The following is a 12142-nucleotide window of genomic DNA, read 5'->3' on the forward strand; positions in this document are numbered from 1 at the left end:
GTGAGGTATGGTACTTCTGCTGAAGCTACAAGCACAGAGCAAACACACTTCAAGATTTCATTTGGGGTAGCTTTCAGGGTAGAATGAGATGAGATGAGATGCTAAGGCTCTCTTCATCCTCCATGGTCCCCGCCCCCCCCCACAATTCCCCAATCAAAGCCACTGCCTCCTGTCATAAATGAAATGCACAAGTTATCCAGTCAGAATTAAAAGAAAAAATTAAGTGTTTGTTTTGAGGAGGAGGGATGGAACTGGGAGGGGGTTTAATTAAACAGAGTTTGTCCTACAGTCTTCCATCTCAGAGACTAGAAAAAAAAAGTCCTTGATACAACTAAACCCATTCATGGAACAACAGTCGTCCCTTGCAGGCTTCCTGAGAATGTTACAAATATGGCGACTTCCCCATCTCCACTGAAGCATTTAATTAATTGTCAATAACCTTCAACCAAAGCACATCTCATTGACCTTTATCCAGAGAAATTACCTTCTCCAAACAGAAGCTTTGTATGGCCTGGGTTACTTTAGGATTATCTGGGTTAAAAATGTCTGGATGATCGGCCAGAACAATATCCTCCATAAAAAACTGCCGCACTGTGTGGAGAGGAATTTTCTGCATATTCATCTTCCTTCCCTTAACGCGCAGCAAACCAACATGCCTGAAGTGAGGAGGGAATCGAAAGCCTTGTCACGCTGTAAATTTTCTCAGGAAAATGTGCACATTAAAACTATCATATTTCTAAGTTTCTACAAAATATTTCTTTATAAAATCATACTCTTAAAAAAAATTTTTTTAGCAACTTAATCTTAATGCTGTTATCACAGGACAAATGCTAAACATCCCTCTTCCCCAGAATAAAATCCAGTCATCCCTCCTGTCTGAACAAATATAGTTTGGTGAGGGAAGACAGACAGACAGTAGATCAAACAAAATGTTACCAGGACTATGATAGTGGTATATATATGTATTACATCTGTGTATATAAGTACACATACATACATAAAATGAACTAGCAGAAGTATGAAGAAAAAAACCCATATATCCTACTACCATATTCTTTAAACCTACTATTACCATCTTAACAATCAAAATCTGAGTGGATTCAAGTGGTGAAATCCATCATAAAAATTGGGCTTAATCAGTGTTAACTACTTTAGCATATAACTAAAGAACTAAAAGAAATGAGATGTGCTATAATATTCCACTTATAACCAAAAAAATCTTAATTAAATGGTGTTAGGTAAATTTGTTTATAAATGGACTTTGGGAAATTAGTAAGCATCGTCATAGCACTTTAACTTGAAATTTAATTAGTAAAACTATTAGCCCTGAATATGCCTAATAAGCTGCAAAATCATTAACACCATTGGGAGGCTCTCCTGTTGAACACAGCTTAAGAGCTGGGAAAACAGTAAGACTACACTGAATGGTGAATCTTTGTGAAGAAATCTATCATATAGAGAACCATCACTATCTTGAACCTATTAAATGATGATAGTATTACAGCAGGTATTTTTTTTATTTGAATTGATTTGGAAAATCTAACCATTACTTACTTCTTTACAGCCTCTCCTGGGGAAAGAGAAGTAACCACTGAACTTCCAGGTTGTGATACATAAAAGAGCTGTTGTTCATTTTTGGTTGGAGCTATTTTACACTCATGTTCATGGCCCCAGATAACAAGATCAATGAAGTCATCCAAAAATTGTTCTGGAATGAAGTTAGTATTTCCGTGTTTACTCCTATACCAAGATTTTTAAAAATAAATAAATGTCCAGAGATACAGAGACACTTCACATTAAGTAAATCTACACAGATCTTTCTTTCTCCATTCATCAAAGCCTTGTTATGTCTCTTCTATGTGCCAAAAACTATTCAAGAGATTAGGGATGCAAACATAATACCTAATTCCTGCCCTCAAAAGGTTTACAAACTTGCAGGGCACAGACAAGTAGGCGCCACAAAAGAGAAAGGGTCAGTTCCACACTGAGAGGCAGATCACGAAAGGCTTTACAGAGGGAAAGTCAGAAAAGCATGAGCTCTCTCAGTAATGAAAATGGTAAGTTGGTTTGATTATGTACATATGTAATCAGAAAATAAAGTGAATTAAATCTAAACTTTGTAAAATAAAAAACAAATCTCTAAAAATGTCCAGTCATTTTTTAGCATATTTTGTTCACTCATAATAATGGGTGTAAGAAAGTTTGTCTTACTTAAGAGATGAATTTATAAATAAATTTCATAATAAATATTATTAAATGATATTGTATGAAGATTTTTGCAGACTCTGGTTTTATACCTAGATTAGTTGCCTTTATTAAGAGATATGTAAACACCCAAAGAGAAGAAAGACCAGAAGAAAGTTTTCCCAAATACTGACTTCATCATTGGGAATTTAAGTAAAAGTGTTCAAATACTTCAACCCAGCATTCGCTTAAGGCAAATCGAAAACTTACTCATTCAACAAGTATTTACTGTGTGCCTACTACGTGCCTAGTGTTCCAGACCTCTTCTAGATACCGAAGACAACAGCAGTGAACAAAGTCCTTGCGCTAGTGAAACAAGCAATAACATAGTATGTATGTGTATGTGCTTACGTACGCACATATAATTTGTCAGGTAGTGCTAAGTGCTGTAAAGAAAAAGGGAAAAGTGACACACAACGGGAATGCTACTATGTGCAAGGTGGTCAGGACAGGCCACTTAGCCAGGTGACGCAAGGGCAGAGAACTGTGATGAGGGATCAAGTGTAAGAGGAACGAAAAAAAACAAAACAAAACTGTAAGCGAGGGAAGAAAGCCCTCGGGAGAGGGCTGAGTCCTGGGCAGAGAGTCACAGAGCACATGACAGAGGTATCGAGGTGGGAATGTGTTCAGTGAGTTTAAGGACGGCAGGGAGGGGGGAGTGGCTGAGCAAAATGAAAAGCAGGAAGGGAAATCAGAGCAGCAGCAGGCTTGTATATCTAAGAATGTTTTTGTGTAAAAAACACATATCTAGGGAATATTATCACAGTTACTGAGGGAAATCAGGAAGGAAGGGAAAAGCAGGAAGGGAAATCAGAGCAGCAGCAGGCTTGTATATCTAAGAATGTTTTTGTGTAAAAAACACACATCTAGGGAACATTATCACAGTTACTGAAGAAACAAAGCATAACTCAAATATTGTATGATACAATTGTGCCTTCACAGAGCACCAACTCTTGCATGCAGAGGGAAGATTATGCCTGTGGGCTGACTCTGTGACTTCCATCTGACTTTTGACTTAGAAGTCGATCAAAACAGCCTTGTGGAAATATATTACATGACAAAGTGCTCTTCTGCTTTCCTTCTTTCGCAGCCAGAAAAACAAACAGGCCCAAGTATAGAAACAAATGGGAAATAAAGTCATGATCTCACAGTTGTGAGATTAAGCCCTGCGTCTGGCCTCATGCTGGGCTTGGAGCCTGCTTAAAATACTCTCTCAATTCCTCCCTGGCTTGCACGTGGACTAGTGCTCTCTAGAAAACAATGAAGTACTTAAGAATGCAGAGGGTGACAAATGCATCTAACAGTACTACAAAAGAATTGCACAGTTATGTTAAAGTGGGAGGGAGAAAAAGGAGCTGGCCTAAGTAACCTTGGAGGTGGTGTTTTCTTTGTGTCCCTAAAGTTTATTTTGAGAGACAGAGAGAAAGAACACTAGCAAGGGAGGGACAGAGGATCCGAAGAGGGCCTGATGTGGAGCTTAAACTTACAAACCCAGGAGATCGTGACCTGAGCCAAAGTCAGACACTTAACTGACTGAGCCTCCTAGTTGCCCCTAGAGGTGGTGTTTTGACTAGATATAGTGGGGCTAAAAACAAAAATCACTTACATAAACACTGTATACTAGTTGGTAAATTTGTTTCTCACAGGGGTACAGGTCAGCAATTTTAAAAAATTACCTTATATGTCAACCAAGATTGAAAAAATAAGTAAATATACTATAGATAAAATGATCCAGGTTTCTGTTAGAGAAAGAACTCCCAAATCAGAAAAGGGAGAAGACACTCCCTCTGCCCCTCTGCCCTGCTCCCACTCTCTCTCTAAAATAAAAAAGAAAAGAAAAGAAAAATTAAAAAAATGGGGCACCTGGGTGGCTCAGTCAGTTGATCATCTGACTCTTGATTTCAGCTCAGGTCTTGATCCCAGGGTTGTGGAACTGAGCCCCATTTCGGTGTCTGTGCTGGGGCATGGAGTCTGCTTAAGATTCTCTCTCTCCCTCTACCCCTCTCCCCTGTTCAAACTCTCTCTCTCTCTAAAAGAAAAAGAAAAAAAAAAAAAGAAAAGGGAGAAGACAAAAATGAACCCTATAGGGCTGGATTAGAGTAAGTATGAATTCATGCTTGTGCTTGTGTTTGTGTGTGTGTGTGTGTAACACATATGTCAATACACAAATATAGATGTGTATGCATGGGTTAGGCCATATGCACATATTTCCTTAACTCTGATTACTGAGGGCTAAGACAGCCCCAGTAGCAGTAAGCACACCTAGTGGCCATATCTGGGTTTCTAAATACTCTTCTCCAATAAAAGCAATCAGTGCTCCTTGGAGAAGTGGTTGATTCCAGGGCTAGGGCAGAAAAACACAAGATGAGGCAGAAGCATCTTGTGGTAGTAAAAAATAAGTAAATGTACTTATTAAGGAAGTTTAAAGTTAAGGAAGTTAAGGAAGATTAAATAAATACATAAATGCATAAAGAAAGACGAAGGCATGCTGAAAGGACACAGAATCTAATATAAAAAAACTCCCAATGGTCAAAGCTGGAAGAATTTGAGCAACAACAAAAAAACTGGATAGTACTGGATTATAACTCAAAGGATAAAATAAATACCCTTGAGTCCATAACAACATAAATAAAAAAATGAATAAACGAGAGAGAAGCAACAAATTTTCCTTACAGAAGACTTTCAATGAATAAATGCAGACAGAATGAGGGGAATTAAAAAATAACACAACATCATAGTATGCATTGCTAGAAACAAGATTCACCAATGGATGCTAGAATTAGCGGGCAAAATTTTAAGGCAAAACAGGATATTCACACAGCCTCAAAGTATTTTTACCAAACTATTAATTACAGAATGGAAAATGGGACCTTGACAATGGTGAAACCTGGAGCAGACCACCTTCATCAAATGATCACTGTGAACATCACCAGCAACTGGCCATTACCAACCCCAACGCTGCCATTCCATCTCACATTCTGATTGCAGCTCTTGGAATCAATCACTTATGATTTCTCCTTCTGATTTTTCCCTACTTTGGGAAAGCAGAAAGTGTAGCAGAACTGGGAAACCCTAAGCAAGAGAAGGAGCACACTCCCAAGTGGTGCAAAGTTCTACGGAGACCACACTTACTACAGCTCTGGCCTGCTCCTCCTTCAAAGCTGTTTCTTTCAGAATGTACATAAGGCAACGCAAGGCTGCCTCCTAAAGCCCTCCTTTCACTGAGAACTTAGTTGGTTCAAGTGCCAGGGATCCTGCACTCAATAAATACCTGTTCAGTAAGTAATAAATTACACAATCAGGCCCAAATCCCTTTGGATTCTTCCTTGATAACTTCTCAGGTCTGTCCCTTCCACATCATCTTCACGCCCATCACTACCATCATTTCACACTATTTTATCTGTGGTCACATAATAAGCCTTGCATCAAGTCTTCCTTCCTTTCCATCAATCCTGCACCCTACCAACAGATTAAACTTCTTCAAAATACTAGCAAAAGAAAACTGATCTAGCTATATTTAATATATTCCAGAAAACACTTGCATACATGCACCAGGAGATGCATGTAAGAGTAGTCATAACAAAAAGGTTTAAGAAAGCAAGACTCTGGAAGTAACACAGAATATTCACTAACATGTGAAAAAGTAGAACTGTACATACCAGTGAAAATTAATTACACTTTTAAGCATCAAAATGGATGAATCTTAGTAATGTAATGTGTAACACACTAAGCCAGCTGCAAAATATACAGCAGGGCTCCAGTTACACCAAACCAAATAAAATACTCATTGTGGACAGATATACACAATTAAACAATAAGGAAAAGCAATGGATTTGATTAAATACAAATTAAAAATAGTGCTTCCTTTTGGAGTATGTGGAAAGATACGGGGTCAGAGAAGGGCATGGGATAATGCACTGGTAGTGTTCTACTTGAATTTAAGATTATTTGATTTTATGGTTATTCTTGCACATGTCCTATTCTTTACAGATAATATATATTGGAACCGATTTCACAATGCAGTCATACGAAGCACAGTTAAGTTCTGCATGATCCTTTAATGACAACTTTCAAAGAATAAGGAACATTTTATGGAAACTGGGAAGCTTGGAAACAGAGATTTAAGGAACCTCCATACTTGACTCAAAATTTTAAAAAGAAGTTTTTTTCAAAAAATTCGTTTACCTGTTCTGATGAATCACAAATAAGTTAAACCAAGAGTTCTCATCTTCTTTTGGTCTCAACATTGTTACCTTTTTATTGACAAACATTCGATAGAGCCTTTCATCTGGAATGGACCCTGAAATAGACGTTATTTTAATAACTGGTTTCTTACTTAGTTTTCAAAAAAGAATGTTTCACTTCTAAATTTTGTGCTTCTCTAAGTATTTCATGTTCTTATTAGAGATACATTTGAAATGTATCATTATTTACAAATGAGTATGTTCCAGGTTCTCACATGACAGCTGCTAAGAAGATACATGTATTAAAAACATGTTTCCCAGGGCGCTTGGGTGGCTCAGTCAGTGGGGCATCTGACTCTTGGTTTCGGCTCAGGTCATGGTTCATGAGTTCGAGCCCCGCATTGGGCTCTCTGCTGTCAGCACAGAGCCCGCTTTCTCCCATGCTCTCTCTCTCTCTCTCTCAAAAATAAACAAACATTTTGGAGAAAAAAAAAAATTTTTTTTTCCATGTCAGGCATACATACCTTCAAAATCTGGAAAATACAGAATAAAAATTTGAGTTTTCTATGCTTAAATTCTTATTAAAATTTCTAATAATATTGTTTTCCACTATCCCTTTATTATACATACTTTTGACCTAACATACACATTATAAAATACAGACATTAAAAAGGATGAAATAAAAAAATAAATGCATTTAAAAATAATCTTATATATTGGGTTTTTTTTAAACCTTAAAAAAAAAATGTTTAGTTTTGAGACACAGAGATAGAGAGTGAGCAGGGGAGGGGCAGAGAAAAACAGGAACAGAGTCCACACTGTCAGTGCAGAGCCTGATGTGGGGCTCAAACTCATGAACTGTGAGATCATGACCTGAACCAAAATCAAGAATTAGACGTTTAACAGACTGAGCCACCGATGCCTAGTCCTTACCCAGCCCCCTTATAAATGGTTTTTAAATAAAGATATTATGCTTTTTAATAATATAATGACTTTTAAACAATTCTTCTTGTACCCTAAAGGATCACCTTAGTCTAATGGAAGCAGCCAAATAAAACCAAGTAAACACACAAATTACACTTTTAAATACTGTAAAAGGGACAGAAGATGCTAAGTGGCGAGTATCAGTAAGGGGACAAGTTGCTGCTTTATGCAGTCATTAGGGAAGGCCTTGGAAGAAAATCCAACAATGCAGAAATATAAGAACTAGAAGTGTAGCTTCTTAAAGAGAATTTCTAGAGTGTGACCAATGGAACAGATGGTGCAATGTAGAACATATAAACTGGAAACAAAAAAGTCAAGGCATACAAAGCCCAAGGCATCAGAAGGTTGACTGATCTACTTAGGTGTTGAAGCTCTGAGAACACAGACACAATTTGAAGGTAAGTAGGTGAAAAATTTGAGGGAAAGGACAGGGCAGTCTAGCCAGCTGGCAATTAGCTTCACGGGGGCAGGGTGTCTGCAGATAGGAAAGAAATGGCAAGCAGGGAGAAGGGAGAACAGTGATCCCTCACACTCCATCCTAAGACCTGTAAGAAGCCTGTGAGAAGTGAGTGGGAAGCAGAGCCTTAGGGACTAGTTTCCTGTAAGTCGGAGTGGAGGTAACATGCAGAGAAGAAACTGATGATAGGAGGGAATTTGCTAACTATAGAGTTCTAGTGTGTAGAGAGAAGAATTGGGGTGTGTGTGTGTGTGTGTGTGTGTGTGTAGTCCAGTTAAGAAGAGAACAGGATGGAATGAGACTCTGGGAGAAAATGGAGACTGAGGGATATTCCAGGGGGTGCCTGAGGCATAACAGGATCTTAGTCTGAAAGTAGGAGGATCAATGATTTTCTGCAGATATGACCCCTAACACTGCAGTGATTAAAATACCTGTTAGTAGCTTTTTAAAAAGTGTATTTCACTTCCTGCTCTATCACCTGGGAAATCAGACATAACACTTTGATCTCATTTTCCATCTCTCTACAGATAACCATGATGCTTTTCTACTTTTTAGAAATTATGAAAACTGGACAAAGACTGTAAGCGCCCTAGAGAAAGTATTTAAATAAACCATCCATCATAATTATACTTTTAAAAACATATTTGAAGAGAATTAAGTAAATAAGGTCTTCTAAGGCTTCTATTATACTAAAATCACTCAAAAAATAATAAAAACTATGCAAAGGTTACAGTGTGAAATTTCTCATTTCTCTCAGGGTACTACTTTAAGGTTGATTTAACATAGAATATAATTTTTGTAACTCTATACATAATAAAACTACTAAAGCTATTGCATTCATAAAACAAAATATCAACCTGAACTTAATCCAAGGAAGACTCAACAAATAGACTTTGAATGCAGTCTAAAAATATTCTTTGATCTTTTGTTCATATGGCTACAAGCCTAGCAAAAAGGCTTTTTTTTTTTTTTTACCTACTGGACACTAAATAAATTGAGGACAGTCAAGTTGATAAAGCAAATTTTCTGAGCATTATAGATGACAGATCTGAACTAGCACTGTCTAACAAAAACATAATGTGAGCCACTAAAGCAGGCCAAATACAGAATTTAAAATTTTCTAGTAACCACATTAAAACAAGTAAAAACAGACAGGTAAAATTAATTTTAATGTATTTTATTTAACCTAGTATATTAATAAGGTACTTTACTTTTTTTTCTAAGTCTTTGAAATCTGATGTGATTTTTGTATTTATAGTATACCTCAACACAGACCAGCCCCATTTCAAGTGCTCCATATCTACCTGAGGCTGGTACTTACTGTGCTAGACAGCAAAGCTTCAGACATTTCAAAGACTTCCAAGATACCAAAATGCAGTTTTTCTTTTTCTTAATGTTTATTTATTTTTGAGAGACAGAGAATGAGCATGAGGGGAGAGAGGCAGAGAGAAGGAGACCGAGGATCAAAGCAGGCTCTGCACTCACAGCTTTGGTGGGGCTCGAATTCATGAACTGTGAGATCATGACCTGAGCCAAAATCAAGAGTCGGCCACTTAAACAAATGAGCTACCCAGGCACCCCTAAAATGCAGTTTTTCTAATCACTCTACAATTCTAACATTCAGGATTCTATATCTGAGTCTAAAAGAAAGAAAAAATAAACAATAGATAGTAAAAGAAAACATTTTTTTAAATCAAAACCTCCAATGAAAGAAGTATCAAGGGCTAATGGTCTTACTAAACACTAAAAAATTCTAAAACCTTCTATCATTTTTTATGGTCACACATAAGGAATAATTAGATTTGCCTCACTCTTTCCCAAACAGCAAGAAAGTTCATTCCAGAATGTGATTTCCCAGTTGCTTAAACAATTATGTATTGTCATAGACAGTAAAATAAAACCATCTTACCTAAGCCATATAAAGCAATTTTGGAACTTCCTTTTTGGAGCAAAACTGGACTAATGTCTATCTTCTCCACAGACACTGAACGTCCAAAGTGATTTACAAATCCAGCACAGCTTAGTATGTCCAGGGCACACAGGGCATCTGCCTACGTAGAATGTTTTCAAAGAATATTAATGTATATATCTAAAAATAAGTAATCTCCATCATATTACCTATTAAAAGTATATTCCATATACCGCTTACTAAAACATAGATCAGGACAGTGTCTTCTCAAAATAAAATTACAATAGTGGAAGTATTTGCTATGTTTCTTCAATTACAAATGACCTACTGCACCTGGAACCACATGCTAAATGCCACGTTAACATTTCATCAAAACTTAGGATGTCCCGGCCACCAAAAAATAAAAACCAGCCATGAAATGAGTGCTTTGTAATATTAAGCTGACCTCTTAAGCCATGGGGGGAAGAAAACTAGGTAAGTAGTGATTTATGGTGTTCATGATCAGATAAAACAAAAAGATATTTCAAGTGTAGGACCTTTATAAGGTCCTTCCATATCAAACAGGTAATAAGACGATCTAATTTAGATTTAGAACTGTCCACGAAAAATAGTTTTCTACAGGTGAAATTTTGAAATGAGAGACACAAAAGCACCAGGTAAACTGTAAAGCTTCATACAAATGTTAGGTATTTATCCTTACTTCGAGTTACTTATTGTCAACCTCAGCACTAATGAAATAAAAGCACACCTCACACACCAACTATTATTACAGATTTTTAAAAATTATCTAAAAAGCAATATAAAAGACTATGTGAATGATACAAAGTCAACTTGACTGTCTGAGCCAACTGATGAAAAATTTCTGGAAAGGACAAGAATGCCTTCCACAAACTAAAGTGACAACAAACTGTAAGAACCCAGTAAGTACCCCTGTGGGATCATCATGATTGCCATGAATACTGAACACTGGAATCGAAATGTTGAGATTGTCATCTTGGTAGTTCACCCACGGAAACCTTAAAAAAACAACAACAAAAACACAAAGTTAATGTTTCCATAAAAGACAAAAGCTATTTTCCACAATACCCTCCTTTAAAAAATTAATACAATTTATGGGCAAACTGGATAAGTTGGCAGAAGACCACTAGTTTGGAGCTTTAAAGAAATACAATGACAGGCAACAATTCATTCCAAGTTTGAAGTGCTTCAAAGTACTACACTTTAAAGAAAACACTGTAGTATATGGTGCTTGTGAATTGTACGAAAGAGAAGGATATCTGACTAATGGCAAGTAAAGAGGCTTTCAAATTTTTAAAGGCCTTTGTATAAGAAGAGAGAGGGGAGGAAACACATCCATTTTGGAATCCAAGATTCAAAATTCCAGCTCTATCACTTACTACTTGTGCAATTTAAGTCTCCCACCCACAGGGCTCCTGGATGGCTCGGCTGGTTGAGTGTCTGACTCTTGGTTTTGGCTCAGGTCATGATCTCTCTGTTTGTGATTTTGAGCCCGCATCAGGCTCTGCTCTGACAGTGTGGAGCCCATTTGTGATTCTCTCTCTCTCTGCCCCTCCCCTGCTCTCAAAAAACAAAAACCAAAAAACAAAAAGTCTCCCACCCACTCCTGCCCCTGGAGTCAGCCAGCTCCTCCTCTCAGAGGCAGATGCCATTAGAAACTTCATAGTGTATCTCTGCAAAAATATCTTATACCTTCATAGCAAATAAATGGCATCTTCTCCCTTCTTATACAAATAGTAGTGTAATACAGATTTCTGCACCCTGCTTTTTCATTTAATGTTTTAGAAATCATTCTACATCAGTACATAAAGAGCTTCCTTGTGCATTCTCTGGTGGGACAGTACACCATCGAATGGGCTATCAGAATGTGTTTAAGTAGTTACCTACCAATGGACATTTAGACCATTTCCAGTGTTTTTGCTTTACAAATAATGCTACAGTGAGTACTCTTGTACCAAGTTGCCCTTGTGCAAATATAAGAAAATATCCAGAAGGGTATTTAGTTAAAGGACAAGAATATATATGGGGCGCCTGGGTGGCTCAGTCGATTGAGCGTCCGACTTCAGCTCAGGTCACGATCTCACGGTTCATGAGTTTGAGCCCCGCGTCAGGCTCTGGGCTGATGGCTCAGAGCCTGGAGCCTGCTTCCGATTCTGTGTCTCCCTCTCTCTCTGCCCCTCCCCCATTCATGCTCTGTCTCTCTCTGTCTCAAAAATAAACAAACATTAAAAAGTTTTAAAAAAAAAGGACAAGAATGAATTTGTAAATTTGGAAATACTTCCAATTTCTGTCTATAGAAGTTGGACAAATTTACACACAATACAACAGCAATGCATGAGAGACAAC

At 37.4% G+C, this 12142-nt stretch overlaps 1 protein-coding gene across 6 annotated transcripts in view; it reads right to left on the reverse strand.

The window, feature by feature from the left end:
* MRE11 (MRE11 homolog, double strand break repair nuclease) overlaps nt 1-12142 on the reverse strand; it is a 74059-nt gene that overhangs the window by 47327 nt on the left and 14590 nt on the right. For all 6 annotated transcript variants that reach the window (XM_015085291.3, XM_015085265.3, XM_015085258.3 and 3 more), the window contains 5 exons: nt 10707-10794; nt 9779-9920; nt 6430-6544; nt 1555-1740; nt 485-656 (listed from right to left, as the gene is read on the reverse strand). In XM_015085291.3, the coding sequence (XP_014940777.3) occupies nt 485-656; nt 1555-1740; nt 6430-6544; nt 9779-9920; nt 10707-10794 (703 nt within the window). The remainder of the gene's footprint in view (nt 1-484; nt 657-1554; nt 1741-6429; nt 6545-9778; nt 9921-10706; nt 10795-12142) is intronic.

Source organism: Acinonyx jubatus, chromosome D1 (assembly GCF_027475565.1).
Source record: "Acinonyx jubatus isolate Ajub_Pintada_27869175 chromosome D1, VMU_Ajub_asm_v1.0, whole genome shotgun sequence".
In the NCBI taxonomy this organism is placed as follows: Eukaryota; Metazoa; Chordata; class Mammalia; order Carnivora; family Felidae; genus Acinonyx; species Acinonyx jubatus.